Source organism: Panthera onca, chromosome D3, assembly GCF_046562875.1.
Source record: "Panthera onca isolate mPanOnc1 chromosome D3, mPanOnc1 haplotype 2, whole genome shotgun sequence".
NCBI classification, from domain to species: Eukaryota; Metazoa; Chordata; class Mammalia; order Carnivora; family Felidae; genus Panthera; species Panthera onca.
Genome location: NC_138350.1, coordinates 25,427,112 through 25,452,363, shown reverse-complemented (window position 1 = coordinate 25,452,363; position 25,252 = coordinate 25,427,112). Strand labels below are relative to the sequence as shown.

Here is a 25,252-nt window from a genome sequence, read left to right as displayed (position 1 = left end):
TCTGTATGCCTCAGTTTCCCCATCGGTTATAGGGGCTGTGATAAAGCTCCCCTATTTCTCATGAGTGAATCAGGCCATAAATAGGAGGTCCTTGGTATAAGACTCAGGGACCCCCAAAGGTGCCCAGGCTAGGCTGAATGTATGTTGGGGGAGCGTCCCTGTCCATCTTACCCTGAGACAGCAGGCCTTTAACCCCCTATCCTCTTGTTCCTAGGATGCACTGACCAGCATGATCAGACGGTCTCAGATACACTTCATCCACTGCCTTGTGCCGGGCCCCACGGGGGAGAGCAGAGGCGGGCAGGGGTCTCTGACCCCACCGCAGCCTGGTGGAGATAAGCCCGGGACAGGCGGACCTCTGCCCTTGGACATCCCTGCGCTGAGGGTGCAGCTTGCGGGGTCCTGCGTCCTGGAGGCACTGCGTCTGCACAGGGCAGGTAAGAGACGGCCAGGGAGCAAGCACCTTATGTCTGACTCCTCGGACGTGCCCGCTAACTGGTGGCAGCCAAGGAACTCCCAGGAGCATCAACGATGTGCCAGAACTTTCCATCCAGCATCCCGTTTATTCTGTGAAATAATAAGCCTGTGAAGGGGGAGCTATGATTTCAGATGGAAAAACGGAATCTCCGAGAGTTGGGGGACTTGCTCAGGGTCACACAGTTGGGTCAAGGCAGAGCCTCGATCGGACCTAGATCTTGAGGTCCTAGCCTGTCTTATTTCCTGAATGGCGTGTGCACCCCTGGAAGGCTGGGGCTGTGACCTGCTCATCTTCCTTTTTGGAGCAAACGTCCAGGGAGCTTCTGTCTAGGAATAGAAAATGAAATTCCCACAACGAGCAATACCTTGGTCTTCAAGATGCTCAGCGTGGTTTGGGAGGTCAGAGTGGGGACATGTGATGGGGGCCAGCATTGTCACATGGGGATGCAGGAGGTACCAGATGTATAGAGGAGGGAGCCCTGTGCTCTCATTGGAGAGACTGAGTAAACCTCTGGAAGAGGTAACATCTTACTTGGGTCTCGATGGAAAGCAAGCAGCTCATGTCTGGAGTGGAATGCTAGGCAGACAGATCAGCATATGCAAAGGTCCTGAGGCAGGGAAGAGCCTGGATTTTCAGGGACTGGGGTTGAAAATGAGTGGGGCGGTCATGGCTGATGAGGCAGGTTGTCCACTTTTGGAGGTCTGGCTTTCCCTGGATCGAGCTGAAGAGACAAGGAGGTGGCAAGGAGAAGACAAGGGTTCAATCAGAGGAATGAAGTCTTTAGGTCTATATTACAGAAGGCAACCATGCACCCAAGGTCTCCACATAGCTCATCTTAGGAGTCAAGTTCTCTCTGAATCCTTCTGATTCTTTTCGCCCTCTCGGACCCCAGCGGCCGCTGCATGGATCCCCGTCCCTGACATTTGAAACGGCTCAGGCATGGCCATTGTCTCTGCAGAGGATGGGGTGATGGGCCAGTGGGGAGGCTGGCTTGGCGGGCCCCTGCTCGTTGAACATCTCTGTGGTCACTGACACCTGGCTTGTGGCCACGGCCCCATCTCCTCCCGCCGTGTTAGTAACCCCACCCCGGGCACCAGACATTTGACAGAATGGCTGGAAGCAGCTGGAAGCAAAGACGAGACCCTCACTTCTCTGAGCGCCTCATTGATTTTTCCTCCTGCCCGTGCAACCACAGTCGAGGGGTGACAGATAATGTCACGGGGGAAGTGCAAAATGGTCACAGTGGTGGCCGATCGATTCTGGCTGGCTGGCTGGCAGGGGGTGCTGGGCCTTTGAAGACACCCTGGTCCGCCCGTTTGAACCCCTGCGTGCATGCTTAGCTCAGTCGTCCCTGTCCTCGACCTTGGGTCTCACTGTGGTGGGCTTCTGCCCTCTTCATTCTTGGTGTGGCCTGCCTGGGGCAGGACGAATTTTCCAACTAAGTAAAGATTTGAGGTCTCGTGATAAAACCGTTCAGTTTCTGCCTCCCAGGCTTGGTCATTTCCTCTTTTTTTTTTTTTTTCTGCTCGAACTGGCTTCTGTCTCTCTTACACCATAGAAGAAATATTTGCGTGCACACATGGATGCATACACATATCAAATATTTATGATTTCAAATTCATGCACGTATAATTCATGCATGCACACACGTGCACACATAATACACACAAATATATGCAGGATATTGAGTACTTATGACGTGCTGGCATTGTGTCATTATACATACTAACTGACGTCATTCTTTTTTTTTTTCTTAATGTTTATTATTTGAGAAAGAGACTGAGAACAAGCAGGGGAGGGGCAGAGAGAGAGGGAGACACAGAATCGGAAGCAGGCTGCAGGCTCTGAGCTGTCAGCACAAAGCCCGATGCGGGGCTCGAACCCACAGACTGCGAGATCAGGACCTGAGCTGAAGTCGGCCGCCCAACTGACTGAGCCACCCAGGCGCCCCACTAACTGACATCAGTCTTACCAAGCCCTCAGCACAGCGCCTGGCATATAGTAAATGCTCATTAAACCTTACATATTGTACAGCTTGGTGGGCGTGGCTCAGGCCCTGGAGGCGGCTGGCCTGCCCTTGACTGTGGCCAACAGCAGGCAAGTCGCTAGATCATGTCCCTCTTTCCTCTGCCTTAATAGCTCAGGTGCCAGAGAGCAGCATCAATCCGTGTTAGTATCTGTTACTCTGTCAGTCATCTGTTTCAATCCTTAGAGTGACCCCTTGCCCAGAACTTGTTATCCTCACCTGACAAATGAAGAACTTGAATCTCAAAGAGATGGGGTCACTTGATAAGGGCAGAAATGGGATGTGAACCCAGATCATTCCGTCCCGAAAGGGCACGCGTGTAACCTCGTATCTCTGCGCAGTCAGCATCCTGGGAACCTGGCCTGACACATCCTCTTCCCCCAGGAAGGCACCCTGGATTCATCACATGTACCTACCATCATCACCCTTCTTCGTGGTTCGTGCATTTGTGGAGTCTCAAAGTGGAGTCAGATTTCACCAGACCTTCACTCATCTGGCCAGTGAAGGGGTCTTTTTGAGGCAACCAAGGGTCCACCGTGCCCCTTGTCTTCAGGACGAAGTCCAAACCTTGAGGCCTGCAATTTGACTTCAAGTCCCTCTGGGATCTGGTCCCTGCTCATCTTTGACCTCACTATTGGCTACTGCCCCCTGGATTAGTTATAGTCTCTGTCCGGGTCTGAATCCCAGATGGGAGAGTTACTATCCATGCTGCTTTGGGCTAGGTGACTTGAACTCTTTGAGCCTCATTCTCCACATCTATAAGATGGGTATAATGATAGAGGCCCCCTGAGTGCCTATAACACAAGGAAGTTGTTAATCTAGTGTCTTGTGCTCAGCAAATGCTGGTTTCTGCTATGACCGAGGAGCCAGCCTTGGGTCACCCCTCTCTGGCTCCCTCTGCCCAGACACCCCTTCCACACCCAATCCTGTGACAAACTCTTATGGCTCCTGCAGAGGCTGCCTGTAATGTCACCTTCTCTCGGGAGCTTTCCAGAGAACTTTCTAGCAAACTCTCGGGAGTTTCCACACAGAGGGGTACTCCTGTGTCCATCCTGCATGTTAGATTTTTTTAAAAAAACCCTTCGAAAATACTCAATGCAGCATTTCCCACAAGTGGGGTGGGCGTAAGTATTGGACCAAAAAACATTTTTTCCCCCTGTGGTCAAACAGGTTCTAAGCGAAACCGATCCCATATCTTCCTGCGGTGGTTCACGGAGCCTTGGGCATTGATCCTGGCCCACAATGTGACCCAGAGGGCAGATCACAGTGCTGCTTTTCCATATGTTCAGTGGAACACTTTAAAAAAATTTTTTTAATGTTTTATATATATATTTTTTTAATTTTTTTAATGTTTATTTATTTTTGAAAGAAAGAGAGACAGAGTGTGAATGGGGGAGGGGCAGAGAGAGAGGGAGACACAGAATCAGAAGCAGGCTCCAGGCTCTGAGCTGTCAGCACAGAGCCTGATGCGGGGCTCGAACCCACAAACCGTGAGATGAAGTCAGATGCTTAACCAACTAAGCCACCCAGACGCCCCAATGTTTATATATTTTTGAGAGACAGACAGACAGAATGTGAACAGGGGAGGGGCAGAGAGAGAGGGAGACACAGAATCCGAAGCAGGCTCCAGGCTCTAAGCTGTCAGCACAGAGCCCGACGCGGGGCTTGAACTCCTGACCTGTGAGATTGTGACCTGAGCTGAAGTCGGATGCTCAACCAACTAAGCCACCCAGGAGCCCTGGGAGGATTCAGTGGAACACTTTTTAAAAAAAGTTTATTTATTTACTTTGAGAGAGAGAGAGAGAGAGAGAGAGAGAGAGAGAGCATGAGTGGGGAAGGGGAAGAAGAGAGAGGGAGAGAGAGAATCTCAAGCAGGATCCATGCTGTCAGAGCAGAGGCAGACATGGGTCGTGCGATCAAGTCCTGAGCATGAAAACAAGATTCAGACACTTAACCAACAGAACCAACCCCCCAGGCGCCCTTCAGTGGAGCACTTTATAGGGTTTGTGTTCTAGGGAACATATTTGAGAAATGCTGATTGAATTCGATCTCTTAACAAATGGGGAAACTGAGGCCCCAGAAGGGAGTTTGCCCAGCAAATGAGCCGCAAGGCTGAGAGCAGGGCGGGGGCTGCCTGTGAATCCAGGCCCCGGGCTGCCCTTCTCACCTGGACTCCACGTTCTGCTTGCTCCCTACCCCACCCCCAGGCTATGCTGACCATGTGGGGCTCGCTCAATTCCGCCGGAGATTCCAGGTGCTGGACCCTGTCCTCATGAAGAAGCTCACGTCGGCCTCCGAGGGCATAGATGAGAGGAAGGTATGTGGAGCAGTGGGGGAGGCGGGGAGGGGGCATCTGGACCCGTGGGCATCTGAGGCCCGGGCCCTGGGGGCAAAGATGAGGGCCGAGTGAGCTTTTTTTTTTTTAAGTTTATTTATTTATTTTGAGAGGGAGAGCACACACAGGGGAGGGGCAGAGAGAGAGAGAGAGAGGGAGAGAGAGAGAATCTCAAGCAGGCTCCACACTGTTAGCACAGAGCCTGAAGTGGGGCTCGAGCCCACGAACCGTGGGATCATGGCCTGAGCCAAAACCAAGAGTCGAGCACTTAACTGACTGAGCCACCCAGGCACCCCGAGGGCGGTGTGAGGTTTGTCTCAGACCTCTGCTCCCGACTGCCCCCCTGCCCTGTCACTTAGGAATGGCCTCCTGAAGCCATGCATGATGGACTGCAGGAAAAGAATGAGGGCATGTGCCACTAGGAGGGCCCCTAGAAAGATGCGAAGCCATCATTTTCAAAAGGAGTTCCAACTCAGCACTGGCACTGTTCCCGGAGTAGTCCATGAAAGGAGAGCTTCACGGTCCCCAATATTCAGGACGTGTTTCATACCGGAGCCCATACTTCTTAGGGAATCGCTGTGAACACCACCTCAGGGCCTTTGCACTGGCTGTTCCCGCTGCCTGGAGCACACTTCCCTCAGTGTTTTGTGTGGCTAGTGTCATCTTGCTTTTCAGATGCTGGCTCAGAGCTTAGCCTCGTGATATCATCCTGTTCTAATGTGTGTGTAGCACTTCCCTTGTCTGAAATGATTTACATGTCCTATGCGTCTTCTGGGTCTTAGCAAGGGCTCAGTCCATTGTTGGATGAATGCATGAATGAATGAATGAATGAATGAATGAAAACAAATGCCTAACCTTGTATTTCTGCTCCTGTGTGTCTCCTGTCTGCACTTCCACCATAAACTCCTATACCCCTGTGGCTGGGACCTTGTCTTTACCCCAGTGTCAAACCATCAATAAATATTTCCACTGAGAACGGCCACTGGCCTATCAACGGTTACAGAGCCCTTTAGAATCTGCAAAGCCCCGCATCCTCCCAGTAGCCCTGCAAAGTGAGCGCTATTGTATCCTTTTTTGCAGGTGAGAAAGTGATTTTCTCAGACAGATGAATGGATTCCCCTGAGGCCACACAGCCAAGTGTTGTTGTGGGTTTTGTCCTTGAACCTGAGTTTCTGGCTTCCAGGGAGGGCAGTCGAGAAAGCACGGCTCCAGAGTCAAACAAACCTGCAGGTGACTCCTAGCTGGGGCCGTGTGCGTGTAAGCAAGCGACATCATCTTTCTGCCTCGGTTATGGCATCTGTGAGGTGGGCACGACAACAGTGGCCACCTGCAGAAGGTGTTTGAGGATCACATGCAATAGTGGAGTTCACGTGCTTGACGCAGAGCCAGCTTCAGAGTGAGGGCTCCGTGTATGTAAACTACTGTCATCAACGTTAGCATCAGTTTGCGTATCAGCATCCTCTCATAAGCCACCCAGACTCCATGTTCACAACCGCGTTGAGACTCCGCCTCCAGGCGAGTGTGCCCGTGCGTGTCCGAGATCATCAGCACGGGGATCTTCAATCAGGGAGTCATGAGGAAAGAAGGGTAAACAAAGTCACAGTTCTTAGGCCCCTTCTTGGCTCTTCTCTGCAGTGAGGACCAGGGCACAGGTCACCTACTGCAGACAGGGCAGTACCTTCTACGTAGCCCTCCTCACCCACCACGGGGAGGGGAGGGGGCATCAGACCCAGCTCGTATGCTGCTTCAGGGGCATCCTCTCCCTTGGTGGCAGCCCAGTCTGGAAGTCATGAGACTGCCTGGCTCGATGCCACCGTCCAGTCTGGACCAGTCTTCATTCGGGGTTCCTTATCCTGGCTCACCCCAAACTTGATCTCTGTTCACAGCATCTGGAGGGGAGCCACGGAAAGGGTCTGGGGCTCATCTGCCATCGAAAACAGCACAGAAGTGGGGTGTGGGGGAGTTTTCTGCGGGGGCAATAGGTACAGCATATGGGACGATTCTATTCTGGACGACTCAGCAGTTCTCTCCTGTAGCCAAACTGAAACCACCTCCATACACATGCTGGAGGGCCTCGGAAAATGGAAAATTACAAGTGGAATGGACTTGGCTGGGAGTTTTCGCTCCTTCTTATTCTCTTTTTATTTGCTCACAAATTTCATTTGCTACAGCATAGAATTTTGGTAGCAACAAAAGGAAACACCATCCTGCCTCTTATGAAAAAGCTGATAAATATTCATTTGCCAGGCAACGTGATACACCATGAATTATACATGAACACGTGCTTGGGTGGCCCAACTGTCAGCCTCTGTGTGCAAAGCAGTTAAGACCTCAGGATTTAAGAAGACGAGTTTGACAGCCAGAGAAGGTCAATATGGTCATGAGACACTAGATGGCAGCAGAGAGAATTGATTGTCAGGGTGTAAGCCGGGCCTTGATGAAGTCCCCTGTGTGCCTAATACGTGCTTCTCGTTGACCCAAGGGTGCCGTCTTTCCTAATGAGGTGCACTCATTAGGTGGGCACCCGCTGGATACTTTGTGCCTTTTATGTGCCAACTCTGATCACAGAGCAGGCACGATGTGAAAAAGTTACAGATCCTTCACTGGGAACGGACCTCAAAAGATAAAGCCTTCCCACTCTGGGAATTAGCCCCATTTTATAGCGGAGGCGACTGAGGCCGTTGCTGCCCAGCCAGGTTCTGGTGGAGCTGGGATTCGAACTCAGGCTCTCGGATTCTGCACGCAGGGCTTTTGTGCTATTCGTTGTGGTGGAATACACCCAGCCTAACATTTATCAACTTAACCGTTCTTAAGCACAGAGTTCAGCGGCATATGGAGTAGCATGATTGATCCCTCATTGAACGGGAGCGTTGCGAGGATAGGCAAGGTATCTGGTGAATTTCTGTACCGAATGCGCCTTCCGTGATGTTAATTTAAAGTCATTATCCTTGATTCCATCCAGCTTTGACCAAGTGGCTGCTTTGCACCAGGCTCTGTGCTGGGTGCCAGAGATACAGGGATGGACAGAAGACAGTCTCGCTGGGTGAGGGAAAGGCTCATTCAGGCAATTTCCATACAGAGGGATGGCTTTGGGACACCCCAGGGAACACCTCACTAAAACATTTGGGGTGAGAGTGTAGCATTCATGGAAGACACCTCAGAGGAGGTGACGATTGAATTGAACCCTATGGGACAATTTGGAGGAATTAGGTGAGAGAAAGAGCGAAGGGCAACCCATGCTGGGTACAGCACATGCAGAGATCAGTGACGAGGTTGCATGGGTAGTTTAGTGTGGCTGGAGCACAAAAGATGCCAAGCGTCATGAACAGGGGCTGAGGATGTTGCCAGAGGCCAGGCCACGGGTCACTGTTGGCAGAACAAGAGAGTCTGGGCTTTAACAGGTGGTCGGTGACGGTCAACTGAGAAGTCATTGGCAGGGGTGTGGCATGGAAAGCCGACCTTCGTTACTTGAACTGGCTTAAGCAAGATCACGAAGGAAGTCCAGTCCGCTTTGTCCTTCCGTGGTCCTCCCCAGGGAGCAGTATCCTCACGCCCATCGCCAGCTGTTCAAGACGCTCCTGTCCCTTCTAGACACCCAGGCAGTGCTCCGGTCTCCAGAATAACCCCGTCCCCAGCTCTGATCAACTGGGTCCTGTTCTTCTGTCCCCGCTTATCCCGTCTGGCTAAGACTGTGCATGCACCTGCAATGAAGCCCACCCAGAGTGACTATAATGGTGGAATTTCAGGCAGGTCTGCTCACCTTGGCCATGTCTCAGATTCTGGTCTCTTCAATCTCTCTGCTGCTCAGGCAGGACTTGCCAAGTCTCCCCGATCGATGAGAGGAAACCCTAGGGCCTGCCCTCTTCGCACAGTGCCTACAGCGCTGATTGATTTGAGCCAACAAAGTCTCTGTCCCTGGGGACTCGATCTGAAGAACACAATCAAGGGATGTCAATCTATCTTCTTGAAGGCCCCTCTCGTTCCATCTCAGACCCTTGTGGATACCCCCAGTCACCCGTGAATCTGTCTGAGCCCCTTCCCGCCGGGGAGGGGCCCCTAGGAGCCCACGGCTGGGAGGGGGAGCTGTCCACTCGCAGCGTGCTGACTCATGATTCAGGGGTTCCCGTGGCCTTAGCCTCCGCAATGTATTTATCATCCTTTTCTTCCTCCCTTCAGTGTCTTCCTCCAGTTCAGGTTTACTGCTTTAATAATTGTACACGTTTTACATTCAGTGTTGACCAACCCAATTGTGTGTGTGTGTGTGTGTGTGTGTGTGTGTGTGTGTGTGTGTGTGTGCATTCTATTTACAGCTCTGAGCATATGGAGTTAAACCTCACTGACATAGTCCCACCCTTAAGGGAGAGCTTCAGTGGCTGAAAGCATGTGGGTTAGAGTCAGACAGACTTATAGTCCAATCCTCCTTTCTGCCATCTCTCTTTCCACTCATCCACACCCCTTGATATTCAATAGCTACGCGACCACAGGCAACCTGTAACAGGGCATAACAAAGCGCTTGGCACATGGCAGGTATGCGACAAATGGCAGCCATTGGGCCGTGGTGGCCTTTGGGTCATGGTGTGGGTTTCAGGGAGGAGGTGCCATGCTCACAGCAGCCACGTGGTCCTCTGGGTAAGCATTCAGTTCCACACACAGGGATGCTTTTCCCCACACCACTCACCTAGGAGCGAGTTGGAGAAGAATTCCCAGCCGCGGGTCTCCATTATTCCTGGAGTCTCTCACTGACTGTTTGAGATGTGAGACCACATCCTTGTTGAACATTGAAGAGGGAGCTCTTTGCAAAATTCTAGGACCCAGAGGGGCTCTGTCAGTGGGGGCATGAGCTGGGCTTCTCCCACATGCAGTCAAGGAGCCTAGAAGGGTAGAGGCGAGGGGTGCGTTATCACTGCAGTGCCCAAGAGGGCCTCATAACCTCAGACCCCCCACCACTTATTAGTACGTACTGAAACGTAGCAGGCGCCGGGCATGACAGTGAGCATTGTGTGTGCAATGTGATAGCTGCTTGACTATGTGTGTTAAGTCCACGCGTAAGCCCACAAAGGGTTTCTAGTGACTGATTTGCTTGTTCGTTTCCTTGAGGGTACGTCATACTTTCCAGTTTCTTTGTATGCCTGTGTGTGTGTGTGTGTGTGTGTGTGTGTGTGTGTGTATTGCTGAAAACTGGACACTATAGATAATATATCATAGAATCTCCAGATTCTAATCTTTCCCCCAATTATTTAGTAACTTATCTGGACCAGATGTATAGTCTGTCTCCCCCACAGTAAGAGATCACTGATGTCTCCACTTGGGTTTTTCATTCCTGTCTTTATTATAAATCCTGGATTCTCAAGGGTTTCCCCTTTGTTAGCATGGCTTAGCGGTCAGCACAGCACCTTGAATTTTCGAGCCTTTACCTAATTCAAATGGAGCTACATGCGGGTTGGGAAATGTCATCTGTGATCGGACACTTACACTTGTGCCACAGATTTTACTCTTTGTTTGGCCTCTCATAGATGTTCCGCCCATGTATATGGCCTTACCTTTATTTATTTATTAGTGTTTTAGTTTTTTTTAAATTTATGTTTGAGAGAAAGAGAAAGAGTACTAGCAGAGGAGGGGCAGAGAGAGAGGGAGACCCAGAGTCCGAAACAGGCTCCAGGCTCTGAGCTGTCAGCACAGAGCCCCACACGGGGCTCGAACCCCCGAGCTGTGAAATCATGGCCTGAGCCAAAGTCAGACGCTTAACCGATTGAGCCACACAGGCGCCCGGGCCTTATGTTTGAATAGAGACGTCTAGATAGCTAAGGGCTCGGTCAGTGTCTCCTGTCCTGCGTGGAGCCTCGAGCACGTGTGCTTCCCTCCAGATTGCCCAAGAGTATGTGGGGGCTTATCAAGGCCCACGTGACTGTCCATTCCCTGTATCTCCTCGTCAAGTTTCTGGCTGGTCAATGCCCATTTCTGGCCCCAATCCTGATGATAATATCAGGCTAGCTGTGCCACTGACCTTCTCCATTTCCTTGCTGCCAAGATCACCACTGTTTCTAACAACGATCCTGGGTGTGGGACTTGCCCGTACATCCCTCCATGTAAGTGGGCCCCTTCTGGGAGCAAAGTCACTGGTTTTCACAGCTTGCCTCCTCCTGGTGGGATTACCACACTGCCAGAGTTTGATGGGGACCGGAGCAGCCCAGGTCAAGATTGTCACAGTCTCCGACTGCTCTTACCGGAGATTCAATAGTTTCTCTTGCACAAATGCTTCTCTGTTGTATGCCCTTGCTCAATTTCCAGAGTATGGAACTTGTTGTTTTTGAAGATTGTATCCATTTTTATCACTATTTTTTTCTGGTGGGGCGGAGGGCAGAGAATTTATCAAGTTCCTTCCTCCACCATTCTGTAAATCTTACGCCTACATGCTACCTTTGTGACCTTAAATCTCCACTCCATCCTTGGAGGATAAGTATGGGCATGATTACCCCATATCCTAGAAGAGGGTACGGAGGATCAGAGAGCAAGTGTGGCTTGCTCAAGGCCACACAGCCACTGAGTAGTGGAGCTGGACAGGATCCTAGCATCAGAGGGCCGAGAACAAACTCAAGAATCTGATTCCCTGGAGTTGTATCTCCCTCCACCATTTCCTAGCGCGTAATTTTTGGCAGGTCATTTCATTCAACTGGACCTCGCTCTCCTTGTCTGTAAAACGAGCATGAAGTCGTACCTGTCGCAGACGTTTGAAAATAAAATGAGGTGTGTGTAAAGCACTGAGAGCCATGCTCAGACTCAAAAGCACAAGAGAAAACCATTTAACTATTTCCTCGGAACAGGATGGCCAACGCTGTGCGCAGCATTCCATATGGGGAGGGGCAGACCTCAAATATCTGAACAATTAGGGTGGGATAGCTGATTCCAGAAAGATGTGGGACCAGGAAGAGGTTTGTTACAGTAATCCGAATTCTTGCCCTGTCTTCCACCAACTGGCTGTTGGACAATGATTTACATTATGTAGAAACAAATGCAATTGCTGATAATTGACCTACATATGTGCCCATTTCATAAAGTTCCATCTGAGAGTAATACTCATTACGATAACAATAACAGCAATAACAGCAATTAAGTGCAACATCGCTTACAAAGACCTTTACACATACTCTCAATGAATTGTCCCAACACTGTAAGGTCTAGGCAGGGAACCTTATTGCCATATTGCAGGAAAATGAGGGTCAGAAGCATTGTTCAATGACTGCAGCCACTCGGGGGCTCTATCACTTGGGACGTAAGCTTTCTTACCTGTAAAATGAGATCAGTGGAACAGAATGTCTTTGTTAGGCCTGATCTTCTTGGCTTTGTCATCTACAGGGCTCTAAGAAAGAGAGGGTACGGGCAAGAATCCTTGGATATTGGATGGCTGGGTGTGTGTTTTGGCAGTGTTTGGGTGTGCCCGAGAAATAGAAGCTTGGTTTATGTTCCATAGTTTTGACCTCTACCAAGTTTTGACCAAGACGGAGCCAGTGGGACTAGCTCAAGGTCATTAGGAGTAGCTCATCATGTTTATTGAGCACTTACTATATGGTATGGAGCTCACTGCAGGAACAGCCACAGAATCTTCTGAAGCAGATGTGAGCATTTCTTTCCCATCGTTCTGAAGAGAAACCCAGAGCTCCAAGTAAAGTGCTTGTCCAAGGTCGCACAGTTCATGAGTGGTAAAACCAGGATCTCAGCCAAGGTGGATCTCCCTACAGGTCCTGAGTGTTCCCCCTCCCCAAACATCTACTCTGGATGCTATGTCCAAGGTCAACTTAGAAAAATTTCAGAATTTCACTGGCTGTAGCTTTCATTTAGTTTTCCTCCATCTGTCTTGTTTTCAGTCAATTTTTATTTTGTTTTGCTCTTGTGCAGAGAGGAAAGATGCTGTGTTTTGGATATATTGGTTTTTATGCATTTTGCTGCCTATAGCTCCCTTGGAACACTTTTTGGCTAACATGTCATAAGTGAAACCACTGCATTTTGGAAGGAGCATTATGGAATGTTCTTCCAGGAGGTCAGAGGAGGAAAATTGCTCCTAGATTATAGTCTTGGACCAGACTTTTAATATGCTTTTTTTTTTTTAAGCATCTTAGGAAATTTTCTGTGATGCTGACGACCCACGGAATTGAAACTCATCTACTAAATTACACCAGGCCCATAATACCTTTTGTTTCCTGAGTGTGGCAATTACTTTCCTGACAGTTTGTTCTGAAAATAGACTGATTTTCAGCGAATGGAAGGTCCATGAGGGGTGGTGTGGAGGTGGACTGGGAGGGGAATTGGAGGCCCAAAGGAACCAGGTGTGACCCGCATTTTTCTGAGGGCACAAATCTCCCCCCAGCGTTGTTTCAGACCCCGCAGACCTTGATGACAAAGGAAAATCCCATTAAGTGGCTGTGCTGTGGCCGATGCCACATTCAGGAAATCTCCCGCGGTGAATTTGTTTCTCCTGTGTGGGTCTGCCCTTCCCCCTCTGTCCCATACCCCTTCCACCTCTGCGGGATCCCTTGTTTGTTTGCTCACTCAGCCATCGTATTCATTGAGCTCCTGCTGTATGCATAGACCGGGACCAGGTGCAGCAGAGGGAAATAAGGGATGAAGTGCAGGCCTCCCCCCAGACTCAAGGTCAGGCACGCGAGGTTAACAGCCATGTCATTTATTCAGCTGATATCTGTGAACGTGAGGCAGAGTCTTGGGCAAGAACAGTGAGGAAGGGACAGAGTGCTGGGGAGGCTGCCACAGCCAGCCTCAGTGACACAGCGCGTGAAGTTCCTAGTGGCCTGGGGTCCCTCTGGAGCCACCCTGGGCGTGTGAAGTGGTGATGTCATTGAGGTTGCCATGTGGGTCTACTGACCTTGATTCCAATCTGGCTCTGCCCGCATGTGACTTATAACCTTGGGGAAATGCCTCCGTGTTTTTTTTTTTTTAATTTTTTAAGTTTACTTATTTATTTATTTTGAGAGAGATGGAGACAGCGTGAGTGGGGGAGGCGCAGGGAGAGAAGGAGAGAGAGAATGCCAGGCGCTCTCCGTGCCGTCAGCGCAGAGCCCGACGCGGGACTTGAACTCACAAAACTGAGAGATCACGCCCTGAGCTGAAACCAAGAGTCAGACGCTCACCCGGCTGAGCCATCCGGCGCCCCATCATTTTTAAAAATTTATTTATTTATTTTGAGAGAGAGAGAGAGACCATGCGCGTGAGCAAGTGGGGGTGGGCAGAGAGAGAGGGAGCGAGAATCCCGAGCAGACTCTGAGCTGTCAGCACAGAGCCTGACGCGGGGCTCGAACCCACAAACCGCGAGATCGTGACCTGAGCCGAAATAGGATGCTTAACTGACCGAGCCACCCAGGCGCCCCTGCCTTCGTGTTTTAAAAATTGTGGTAAAATTTACATAACATGAAATGTGTCATTTTAACTACTTTGAAATGTGCAGTTCGGGGGTATCAGGTACATTCACAGTGTTGTGCACCCAGCACCGCGGTCCACCTCCATGACACCTCATCTCACAAGACTGGAACTCTGTCCCCAGTAAACACTAACTCCCCACTCTCCCTCCCCAGCCCGTGGCACCAGCATTCTACTTTCTGTCTCCATGAGCTTGATTAGCTAGGCACCTCGTGTAAATGGGATCATCTGTCTTTGTTTGACTGGCTTATTTCAGTTAGCATCCTGCCCTCGGGGTTCATCCATGTTGCAGCAGGTGACAGAATCTCCTTCCCATTTAAAGCTGATTAATACCCCTTTGGGTGTATATCCCATGTTGTGTGAATCCATTCGCTTGTGGACGGACACTGGGTTACTTTCACCTTTTGGCTGTTGTGCATAACTCTGCCATGAACGCGGGTGTATCTGTTCAAGTCCCTGTTTTCACTCTTCTTGGGTATATACTCAGAAGGGGAATTGTTGGATCCCACTATAATTCTAGGTTTAATTAAAAAAAATTTTTAATGTGTATTATTTATTTTTGAGAGAGAGAGAGAGAGAGAGAGCACGAGAAGGGGAGGGATAGAGAGATAGAGAGAGAGGGACACACAGAATCTGAAGCAGGCTCCAGGCTCTGAGCTGTCAGCACAGAACCCAACGCGGGGATCAAACTCACGAGCCATGAGATCATGACATGGGCCGAAGTCAGACGCTTAACCAGCTGAGCCCCCCCAGGTGCTCCTCGAGGTTTAGTTTTTAGAGGAACGGCCATACCGTCTTCCATAGCAGACACATCCTTCATTTATTCTTGTGTCTTTGGTTTTTTTCCTCTGTACGCGGGCACAGTAGTATGAGGACCCACCTCGGGTTGCTAGGGAGATGCCAGGAGATGGTATCCATGGGGTCCCAGCATGGGAGTGGATGGCATACAGTAGGCACTCAATACATGCTCATCTTTTGTCCTCCCCCGGGTGAGGTGGGGCTCAGTTGCTCAGACTCAAAGACACGTGGAGCCGTCCTCTTTCCCAAGGCACCAGCCATCCAGCCAACCTGACTCCCGCTTTGGGAGCCTACCTCATTCTGTCCGTCTAACTTTTCTCCCCAGGCTGTGGACGAGCTCCTACAGACCCTGGATCTGGAGAAGAAGGCGGTGGTTGTTGGGCACAGCCAGGTGAGTACAGCTTCCTTTTTATGTCACTCTGCTCATCCCATCAGGGACCCAGGTGAACCCTGATTCTGGTCCTACTGCATCATCCGCTACCTGTGTGGGCCTCCTTTTCACCCAACTGAAGACAGGGCTAGCGACTTTCTGCCCTGCCCATCTTACAAGGCCAGGAAGATAAAGTGGTATTATGTGGGAGGCAACAACATTGGGGAATATCATTTGTTAGAGGTTACACTCCCAGGGACCTCAGCAGTCTGGAAGAGTTCACATCCTGGACCTCAGCAGGGATTTCCGAGCCTTAGAAAGAGCTGCCGTAAAAGCCAAGAAGAAGCACTCACCTTCGCCTGGAGCCTGGTTAACTTTTACTCGGCAACCGACAGTACCCCGGTGAATAGTCCCAGCTGATTAGCAGCAGTAAGTGAAAAGTTAGGGCTCCGCGAGAAGGCACATGACATTAACGTTGAGGGAAATAACTTTCTTCAAACTGGTGTTGAGCCCAAGGCTTTTCCAATAACACTTCAACATTTAGAGAAGAGGTTCACAGAGTCCTGATGTGCCTGTACAGCCTCCAAGTTTTCAAGCGGGAAAATATTGTATTTACGGCTTCCCAAGGGGAGCCGTGTTTGTGGAAGATCCCTTACCAGCTCCTGGAGCTAGTGTCCCATGGGCTCTGCTTTGGGAAGTAAACTCAAGGACCATGCGGCAGGCAGGGAGAATGGCAAAGTATAGAAACAGAAACTGGGGAGAAAACTGACCAAAGGGAAAATTGCCTCCCACCCTCATCCCCTGATTGACTAACATCAACCAATAAACCTTTGTCGATCTCCTGCCACCTCCAGGCGCGAGGTGCTGGGGAAGGGCCCCGGTTCTCCAGAAACCCACCATGGTGGCATCATTGGCCATTAGTCATTCTGGGGCCCCTGAGTAGCGTGTCCCGTTACACCTGCCTTGGCGAGCTCACGGGTTTTCATATAGTCATTGCCCCATAGACACGCAAGCCTCTTAGTCTACCGGCATCTCAACCTGATTCATTCCACCGGGAGTTGGCAGCGACTGGGACTTCGCAGACCTTTCCAGTAGAAGGAAGGAACCTGTCAGTTCCTGGGCTTCTGCTTCACACACTGTTCCTCTTTTCCCTCAAAAGCTCCTGGGAGATAATTAGTAAATCCCTTCTTTCCAGGCGGGGAAGGTGCACCTCTGGGAAGTAAGCCCCCTTTCAAGGCCTTACGCTTATCTAGAAGACCAGTTACAGCTCCCGTGAAAGCCCGTATGGCCCTGGATCCCACACTCTTCATACGCTGTGCGTTCTGCTGCTGATTGGTGGAAGTCGAACAAACACTCTTTACACACACGTCAGTATGGTCCAGATTCAGAGGCCTTGTCCTTCAGCTCCAAGAACTTCATCCACGTAGACCAGCCGTTCTCAAAATACAGTCTCTAGACCCGCAGGATCCCCTGAGAGCTTGCTAGAAGCATAAACATTCAGCTACCCCCAGCGTAGACCTAGTGAATCTGAAACTCTGGGGATAGGACCCAGAAGTCTGGGTTGCAGCAAACCCTCCCCGGGACTCCGGCACATGTTCAAGTTTGACAACCACTGGTCTAGATAATGACTCCATTATTTCATGAATACAAAAATCAGTCTCTATAAGCCCGGCCGCTATTGTAGAGCAAGGAAGAAAACAGAGGCAAGAGGAGTCTTTGTACATACTTTCACAGAGTGAGGGCAAGAGATTTAGAAGCCAAAACATCCCAATTACAAACAAAACCAACACTGTTGGTCTCAAGTAATGCTTGGTGTTCATTAAAACAGCAGTTGAGAGCAAATTAAAGTCAGCGTATCCTTTGGAAGCTAGGCTATCCTGCAATCTTTCAGGGCAGAGGAGGCACGGCAGGACTGGGCACTTCTTTTTTCTTTTCAAATATGTATTTATTTTGAGAGAGAAGAGAGAGCACTGGTGGGGAATGGGCTGACAGAGAATCCCAAGCACAGAGCCTGATGCTGGGCTTAAACTCACGAACCATGAGATCATGACCTGAGCTGAAACCGAGAGTCGGACACTTGACTGCCTGGGCCACCCACCTGCCCCTCTGCTCCCCCGCTTTCTAATTATGAATCTCTAGGGACTGATTTAGCCTCTCTGAGCCTCTGTTCCCTCATCTGTAAAATGGAGCCACTGCTCCCCACCCCCCAGGTTGGCTGTGGGAAAGCAGTCAGTTGTCATCTACGTGTTGAATGCGTTTGTCACTGGGACAAGACGCTTATCAAATAGGATAAGATTTGAATGTTTCAAGAAGGAAACCCCTCTAATCTGGAAAATTACTAGGACAAGAGCTGATTCCTCAGCAGTCCCAGATATGGGAGCTTCTGCCATATCAGAATTTTGAACCTTGGTCTTCAGTGTTTTTAGAGGAAAAACAGTTTGCATCGCGGTGGCCCCCGTAGATTTCCTTAAATGTGAGGATGTTGAGATGTTACACTCTGCTTGCGTCTGATAAGCCGCTGGACCCACGAAAGGCGAATAATTTAGATTTTTCTTTGTGATTCTCAGCCCCTGGTGCCTTATCGAGGCCTGTGCTGAGGGCCATGACATTTATGAAAAAGGTGGAATCCCACATGCAGTTGGCCTTCTGGTTGGCAATATGCTCTTTAAAGGGAAAAAAAAATCAAGATAAGATTCTGCAGAGCCGATGACTTATTCCAATTGTGTGTATGGTCGCTTCCAATTATCTTTTTAATGAAAGCTTCATACTTAATCAATAGTGGTTTTGGAAGCACCCGCCGCCTTTTGTAATATACGAACTAGGGCTGTCATCATTTTGATCATTGATTTTTTTTTATAGCAGCTTTTGGGACTCACTAGCTTGTGAAATTAATACAGTCATTATTGAGACAATCTGATAGGTAATGAGTCAGTCGTGTCTTTATTTCAGTGAGGCTAATTGTCTCGGTGGCTCTGGCTGATAGGAAGTGTCCTGTAAAGCCAGGGAAGGTTGCAAAACAGAGTTGGCACCAACTGGGCGTGCAGATTCTCATCCTCGCCTTGAGGAAGGGCTCTCTGTGGGACGGGCGGGGTGGCTGCCATTACAGCAAATAGGTTTAAGGGAATGGACAATCGATTGAGACCCTTTGTGCACCTGGAATCAAATTGCAATTCAACCCCAAACTTCAGGCGTTTGTACGATAGCCAATGAAGAAACGAAGCCTTGTGTTGACGTTGAGAATGGGTGCTGGAGGTGAACTTGGCTTTGTTGATCGCCGGCTGGGTGAACTTGAGTCAATTACATAATCTCCCTGGGCCAATAGATTCCTCATAAGGTTGTTTTTATTATAATGGGACAGAGGAGAAAGAGCTTTGAAAAATCTAGATGCCATGCAAATGTTAATTGTATTCAGTGATAACTATAGTCTGGTCTGGAGTCAGACGGAGGGAAACATTTCTGCTGTTTCCGCTTGCTAGGGGAGGGTCATGGGGGAAATGCCATTGTCAGCCTTAGTCTTTCCTTCCATAAAATGGGGGGATCGCAATAACTACCCTACAGGATGATGTACATTCAGTACTTTACCTGCACGTATCAGGTAAAGTGGTTGGTTCCGATCTGCAACACTGATTGATAACGTCCCCAATTACTTGATAATATCACTAAGATGCAGCCATCCAGTGCCCCTAGAAAATTGCACATCTTTGGGGTGAGAAGCCACGTTTGGCAGAGAAACACGGCAGGCTGGTCATAGACATTAGCGTGACGTGGGCATCTGAAAAGTGCCCCCTGCCCCTGTCACAGACTCAAGTCCCAAGCTGCTAGGGCATCTTTCCTTTGACTCGGGGGAGGTAAGACTGACAGTAACCACCCTACCAGGTGGGCAGAGCAGGCCTGGCCCCAAAGCGTTAGGTTCTCAGAAAATCCTTCTGTGTGCCCTGCAGTATATTGAAGGTGGCCCTGCGGGGTGTCAAGGAGGCATTGATCACTTTGCTGCGGAAGGCCTCCATCCATTATGGATGAGCAGAGGCCTGGAAATCGTGGACCGCAAGCTCTTTTCCGTTAGGATGCCTGACCACCTTCTGTGGGTGGCACCAGCCTGACCCCCTCCTCCCCTGGCTGAGGAGGGCCACCCTCACTCCCTCCACATTCTCCGGCCCTCCTTATAAGGCAGGACTGAATATTTCCAGGGCACTGCTTCTCTCAGGGGGCCAGCGGCACTTATCAGAAAGAACGTACAATCGCAGGCCTGCCACTAACTCCACGGATTCAACATTTCTAACAAGCTCCCCGGTGGTGACAATGCCACTCCTGGGGACCGTGCTCTGAGCACCCAAGGGCCAGAAGAAGGAAAAGAGGACTCGAGAGGAGATGAGATGTTTTGACAATTTATGTTTTTGTTTTATTTTTGAGAGAGACAGAGCATGAGTGGGGGAGGGGCAGAGAGAGAGGGAGACACAGAATCCGAAGCAGGCTCCAGGCTCCGAGCTGTCAGCGCAGAGCCTGACACGGGGCTCGAACTCACAGAGTGCGAGATCATGACCTGAGCCAAAAGGATGCCCGACCGACTGAGCCACCCGGGGACCCCTGTTTTGACAATTTAGACCCTCAGTCGCAGGCAGCTGCTAACAAATATCTCGGCGGGGGAGGGGCGCAAGAAAACTGGGTTGAGTGGCAACCCCCTCTCTCTTCAGACCATCTGATTCAGCCGCACAGGAGTCACCGGTCACCTTTTGTCCCTTCAGGTTTTCCTCAAGGCAGGCGTGGTCTCCAAGCTTGAGAAGCAGCGGGAGAAGCTGGCGTCTCACAGCATCATTTTATTCCAGGCGGCTTGTAAGGGCTTTCTGTCCCGGCAGGAATTCAAGAAGCTGAAGGTATGGCACCCAGCGAGCCTCGTCACTCCTGCAGAGGTGTGATATCCCAGAAAAGCAGCATCCGAGCTGATCTGGGCGCGGTAACCTCGCGCTTCGCACACTCACGCTTGGGCATGAAACCCTGTGGGATATTTCCACATGCGGTTCCAGATCCAGTGGGTCCGGGGTGAGCATGGGGCGGGGGAGGGGTGGTGGTCTTCAGGTCTCCCACGATGGTGCCAGTGCTGTCGGTCCATAGGCTCACCCCGAATGGGAGGACTTTAAAGTGACGCTTTGCAAGATGTGATGATTGTTTCTAGGACGTTGACATCAAATGACCAACGATGTCAGACTTGATCTAGGTATCATGGGGGAATCCAAGCCCTCCCGGGTCCGTTATGGTTTCAACCTGTTTCATCTCTGGAAAACTTGGCTGCCATGGGCCAGCAGACAGGACATGATAGGACCTGGCCATTGAGGCTTTTGGGACTGAAGGGGCAGCTCAGAGTCCGCAGTCCTGAACCACCCTGGAGACTGCATTTCTTCCCTGTAGTTTGTGCAGTAGAGAAATGTGTGCATGGTTCCCCTGAGCATCACATTATAGAGCACAGCTCTGGGGACAAACAGTGGAGACCCACCCCTTAGGAGCTGGGTCAAGGTGAAATGAGGTCATGCGTGCCGAGTCTAGTCCGTGCCCCAGACTGGCACATTGTTCAACAAATGCCAGCTCCCGTTACCTCCAGGTCCTCATTATTAAGTCCTACCACTAGCATGGGGTCTCATTACATGTGCCCCCAGTAGATGCGAATTCGTAAATTCAAGTACACGCACTTGGCAAAAGCAGAAAAAGGCGAGAACGTTAATAATTAAAATATTGTGGGCAACCCCACTGGCCCACTGCCTTCCAGTAGCTTATGCCTCAGAATGATTTAGAAGACAGGTTCATTAACGCCCTGGATTCTGTCTGCATCCAGACTTGTGGGGTTTCAAATCCCAACCCCACCACTGGAAAGCTGTGTGATATTGAGCAGGTGACCGGGGTTGGGGGGAGGGGCGTCTCTGTGGCTCAGTTTCCCCATCTGTACCGGTGGTTCTCAAAGTATGGTCCCCAGACCAACAGCATCCACACCAACTGGGCACTTGTTAGCCGTGCAAATTCTCCGGCCCCACCCCAACTTCCTGAATCAGACCCTCTGGGGGGTGGGGCCCAGCACTTGTGCTTTATTAAGCGCTCACTCAGGCTTGAGCAGCATGGGGTTCGTATTTAAATAACACTTAAAGTGATACCTGTCCCCTAAATATCAACCCGCAACACAATCATGGCCTTTGGATCTTGCGGGCAATTTCAGGGATTTTCAAGGATCGTTTATTTATTTATTTTTTGTCTTTCACGGTGATTTTGCATCTGATGCCCTTACGAGAGGTGACCCTATTCCCTTCTCCTCCGCTTCTCCTTCTTCTTCGGTCATGCAAGATTACGTTGTGGTATAATGTCTGAGGCCCAGAGCCCGATTCCATGAAAAGCTCTCAAAAAATATTTTTAATTAAAAAAAAAAAGTGTGCATTTACTTTTTTTTTGAGTACAGTTGACACAATGTGACAGTTTCAGGGGCACAGCCTAGTGATTGGACAAGTCTTCACGTGACGCTGTGCTCACATGGGCAGCTACTGGCCGTCACCAGACAATGCCATTACAATACCATTGCAAAGAAGCTTCTTTCTTATCTTTTATATTAAATATAATTTATTGTTGAATTGGTTTCCATACAACACCCAGTGCTCGTCCCAACAGGTGCCCTCCTCTCTGCCCATCACCCACTTTCCCCTCCCCCCCATCCCCCAGCAAAGAAGCTTTTTAAATGTGTGAGTTACCCAACCTCTTCCGTTAAGATATGGAACTCGCTTTTTCCAACCGCTTTCCCACCCCCTTTGCTCTCTTTCCTTCGCCTTTACCGGGTTGGGAAGGACCCCTCAAGTTTCTGGTTTCCTTTCCCCGCAGATTCGCCGCCTGGCTGCGCGGTGCATCCAGAAGAACGTGGCTGTGTTCCTGGCGGTCAAGGACTGGTCCTGGTGGCGGCTCCTCGGTTCCCTCCGGCCCCTGCTGAGTGCCACCATTGGGGATGAGCAGCTCCACGCCAAGGAGGTCGGTCCATGTGGCAGGCAAGACGCGGGGTGGCCCCGTCCTCACACCCCCATAGTAACGCTTGCTTCCAGACTCAGTGCCTCCACTCCGCGGATTCGTGATGCAGAAACGCTCTGCTCGGCAGCCTTGCTGCCGCCTTCCAGATACCTCTCTGCTGTCATTAACACAGACACAGACCACCCTCCATCCCACGTCCAGCTCTACACCGGGCCTGTGGGTGCCGGTCAGATACCCCATCACTACCCAGGGGCACACGAGCACTGACCATGATGCTGGTCGTCCCAGGGAGACGTGGTGGTGGCATCTTGAGCCTTTTAAATTCTTACCTCTCCGAGAGGTGCTGACTGTCCCTTCCACCCCGGTGGCGCCCACCTTCTGCAGGGAAACCGTTTTGATTGGTTTCTGGTTTATCCTGGCTGTTGTCTATTCTTGCAAAGTTAGCCACTTCACACACATGCACACAATGGCTTTGCACAGAGGTCTTCCTGAATCTCTTCCCGTGACAGCCTCCTACTCCTTTTTTTGTGCGCATCCCATAGTTCATCCCAGGGGTCTGCTGTGGGGGAGGGGGGGCATTTAGGCTGAGCCTAACGACAGTACCAAAAGCGTAACGCAGAGCCACTGGCAGAGTGGTGGCCTTGGGGAGGAGGAAGGGCCAAGCTCCCCATCCCGCTCAGGCATACGCAGTCTTGGGTCGAGTAATGGACTCATTCTGAGGATCTGCGTTCCACCCCTTGACTGGGATGCTCATGCAAGCCCGGTGGCCCCAGACTTGCACGAGCAGAGACGCTGATATTCTGAAATGGGGAAAGAAAAAGTCCCTTGTGGGAACTTAGCATCTGGGCATCGTCACAGAGAGGCTGGCAGAATCCCTCGCTCTGTTCCCCCGGGACTCTTAACACATGCGGAAGCCCTGCCTCTGATCCAGGATGGCTTCTGTCAAGGTGTTTGCTTTTATAGGAGGAACTCACAATGCTGAGACAGAAGCTAGAAAAATCGGAGAAGTCACGGAATGAACTGCGGCAGAATGCGGACCTCCTAGAGAGCAAGGTAACCTGTCCCTTCTGTGTGGGGTCCCCTCTGTGGGGTGACGTGTGTTGATGGGGCGGATTATGATGTGCCTGACACTGTGCTAAGTGCTTTACAAAATAACCTCAGATAAAGGGTTTACAAATAACCCCTCAAAATAAGCCTGTGGGGACATACTGTCCTTGTCCCCATTTTACAGAGGAGGAGACTGAGGCTCTGGGATATTAAGTATCTCCCCAAGACCACACAACTAGCATGCAGAGTACTGAGATTCAAACCCATATCATCTGACTCCAAAGGGAAGAATTTCTGGCATAAGTCACAAAGGCACAAATTGCGAGGAAAAAAAATGATACATTTGACTATATTAAAGTAATCAACTTCTGTTTATCAAAGCATAAAGGGAAGACACACTACATACTGGGCAGGGAAATTTACAACATGTGTAACCGGCAAAGGGTATTTGGACATACAAAGAGCTTTCTTAAATCAATTGGAAAAAGAGAAACACTCCAGTAGGAAAAAAAAAAAATGGGCAAAAAGAGGAATTGGCAACTCCCAAGAGGAGAACTCTTGTTTCAAGAGTTCAGATGTTCTGGGCACCTGGGTGGCTCAGTCTGTTGAGCATCTGACTTCAGCTCAGGTCATGATTTCACAGTTTGTGGATTCAACCCCTGCATCGGCTCTGTGTAGACAGCTCAGAGCCTGGAGCCTGCTTCGGATTCTGTGTCTCCCTCTCTCTCTGCCCACACTCTCCCTCTCTCTATCAAAAATACATAAACATTAAAAAAAAAAAAAGAGTTCGAATGTTCAGGAATTCAAATGGCCAATAGACTCCTGAGCAGATCATCAGGAAATGCAAATTAACAGAGCATTCCCATCAGGAAATGCAAATTAACACCACCCTAGGTACGATTTTGCACCTTGGACTGGCAAAATCGAAGTCTGACGTAGCCACGTATTGGCAAGGACGTGTAGCAGCAGGAAACCATATGCTGCCGTGGGAGTGTAATTTGGTACTTGATCTCTTCACCCTTGAACAACTTAGGCTTGTCTCTGAAGGCTGACCCCAGCAATTCTACTGTGTAGAATATATTCTCACATATGTAAGAAAAGCCAAGAAGTATACAGGAACAGCATTGTCGTGTTGAAGAAATCTGAACCCCCAAATGGGAGTCTATCAATGAGAGAATGAATGAACCCATGTTGTTGTATTAAAGATTGAGCTGCCAAATAAACATGAATAAAGAGGCAGGCAAACAATGGCCCAGGAGGCAGACCCAGTTTTCCACCTTTTTCTTTGTAAATAAAGTTTTATTGGCATACGGCCACGCCCACCCATTCGTGTGCAGTCTCCGGCAGCTTTCATGCTACGATGGCAGAGCTGAGTAGCTGTGACAGAGGCTCTGTGATGTACAAAGCCCAAAAGTATCGAACTCTTTATGGAAAAAGTTTCCTGACCCCTCAACTAGAGATAGGTGAGTCTATGTGGATTGCCCTCAAAAACATAACGCTGGAGAAAGATTATTTAAGTCACGAAAGAATACCTGAAACACGATATCGAACATAGTAATTTTTTAAAAGTGCAGGCTGATACTGTATATTGCGTGGGGCATATACCGTATGATTGTGGTGTAAAGATATTTCCATGGGAATAATAACATCAGCTTTGGAGTAGTGGTCGCCTCTCGTGGGTGGAGAGGAACATGTGATTGGAGATTACATCGGTGGGGATGGGGGTGTGATCACCGTGCTGAGGTCTTATTGTCTTGAGTTGGGTGTTGAGTTCACAGACTG

At 50.0% G+C, this 25,252-nt stretch overlaps 1 protein-coding gene across 1 annotated transcript in view; it reads left to right on the top strand.

Moving 5' to 3' along the window:
* MYO18B (myosin XVIIIB) overlaps positions 1-25,252 on the top strand; it is a 241,782-nt gene that overhangs the window by 71,808 nt on the left and 144,722 nt on the right. The window contains exons 19-24 of the mRNA XM_078435320.2: positions 215-437; positions 4,712-4,821; positions 15,389-15,454; positions 20,176-20,304; positions 22,283-22,426; positions 23,387-23,476. Coding sequence (XP_078291446.2) covers positions 215-437; positions 4,712-4,821; positions 15,389-15,454; positions 20,176-20,304; positions 22,283-22,426; positions 23,387-23,476 — 762 coding nt within the window. The remainder of the gene's footprint in view (positions 1-214; positions 438-4,711; positions 4,822-15,388; positions 15,455-20,175; positions 20,305-22,282; positions 22,427-23,386; positions 23,477-25,252) is intronic.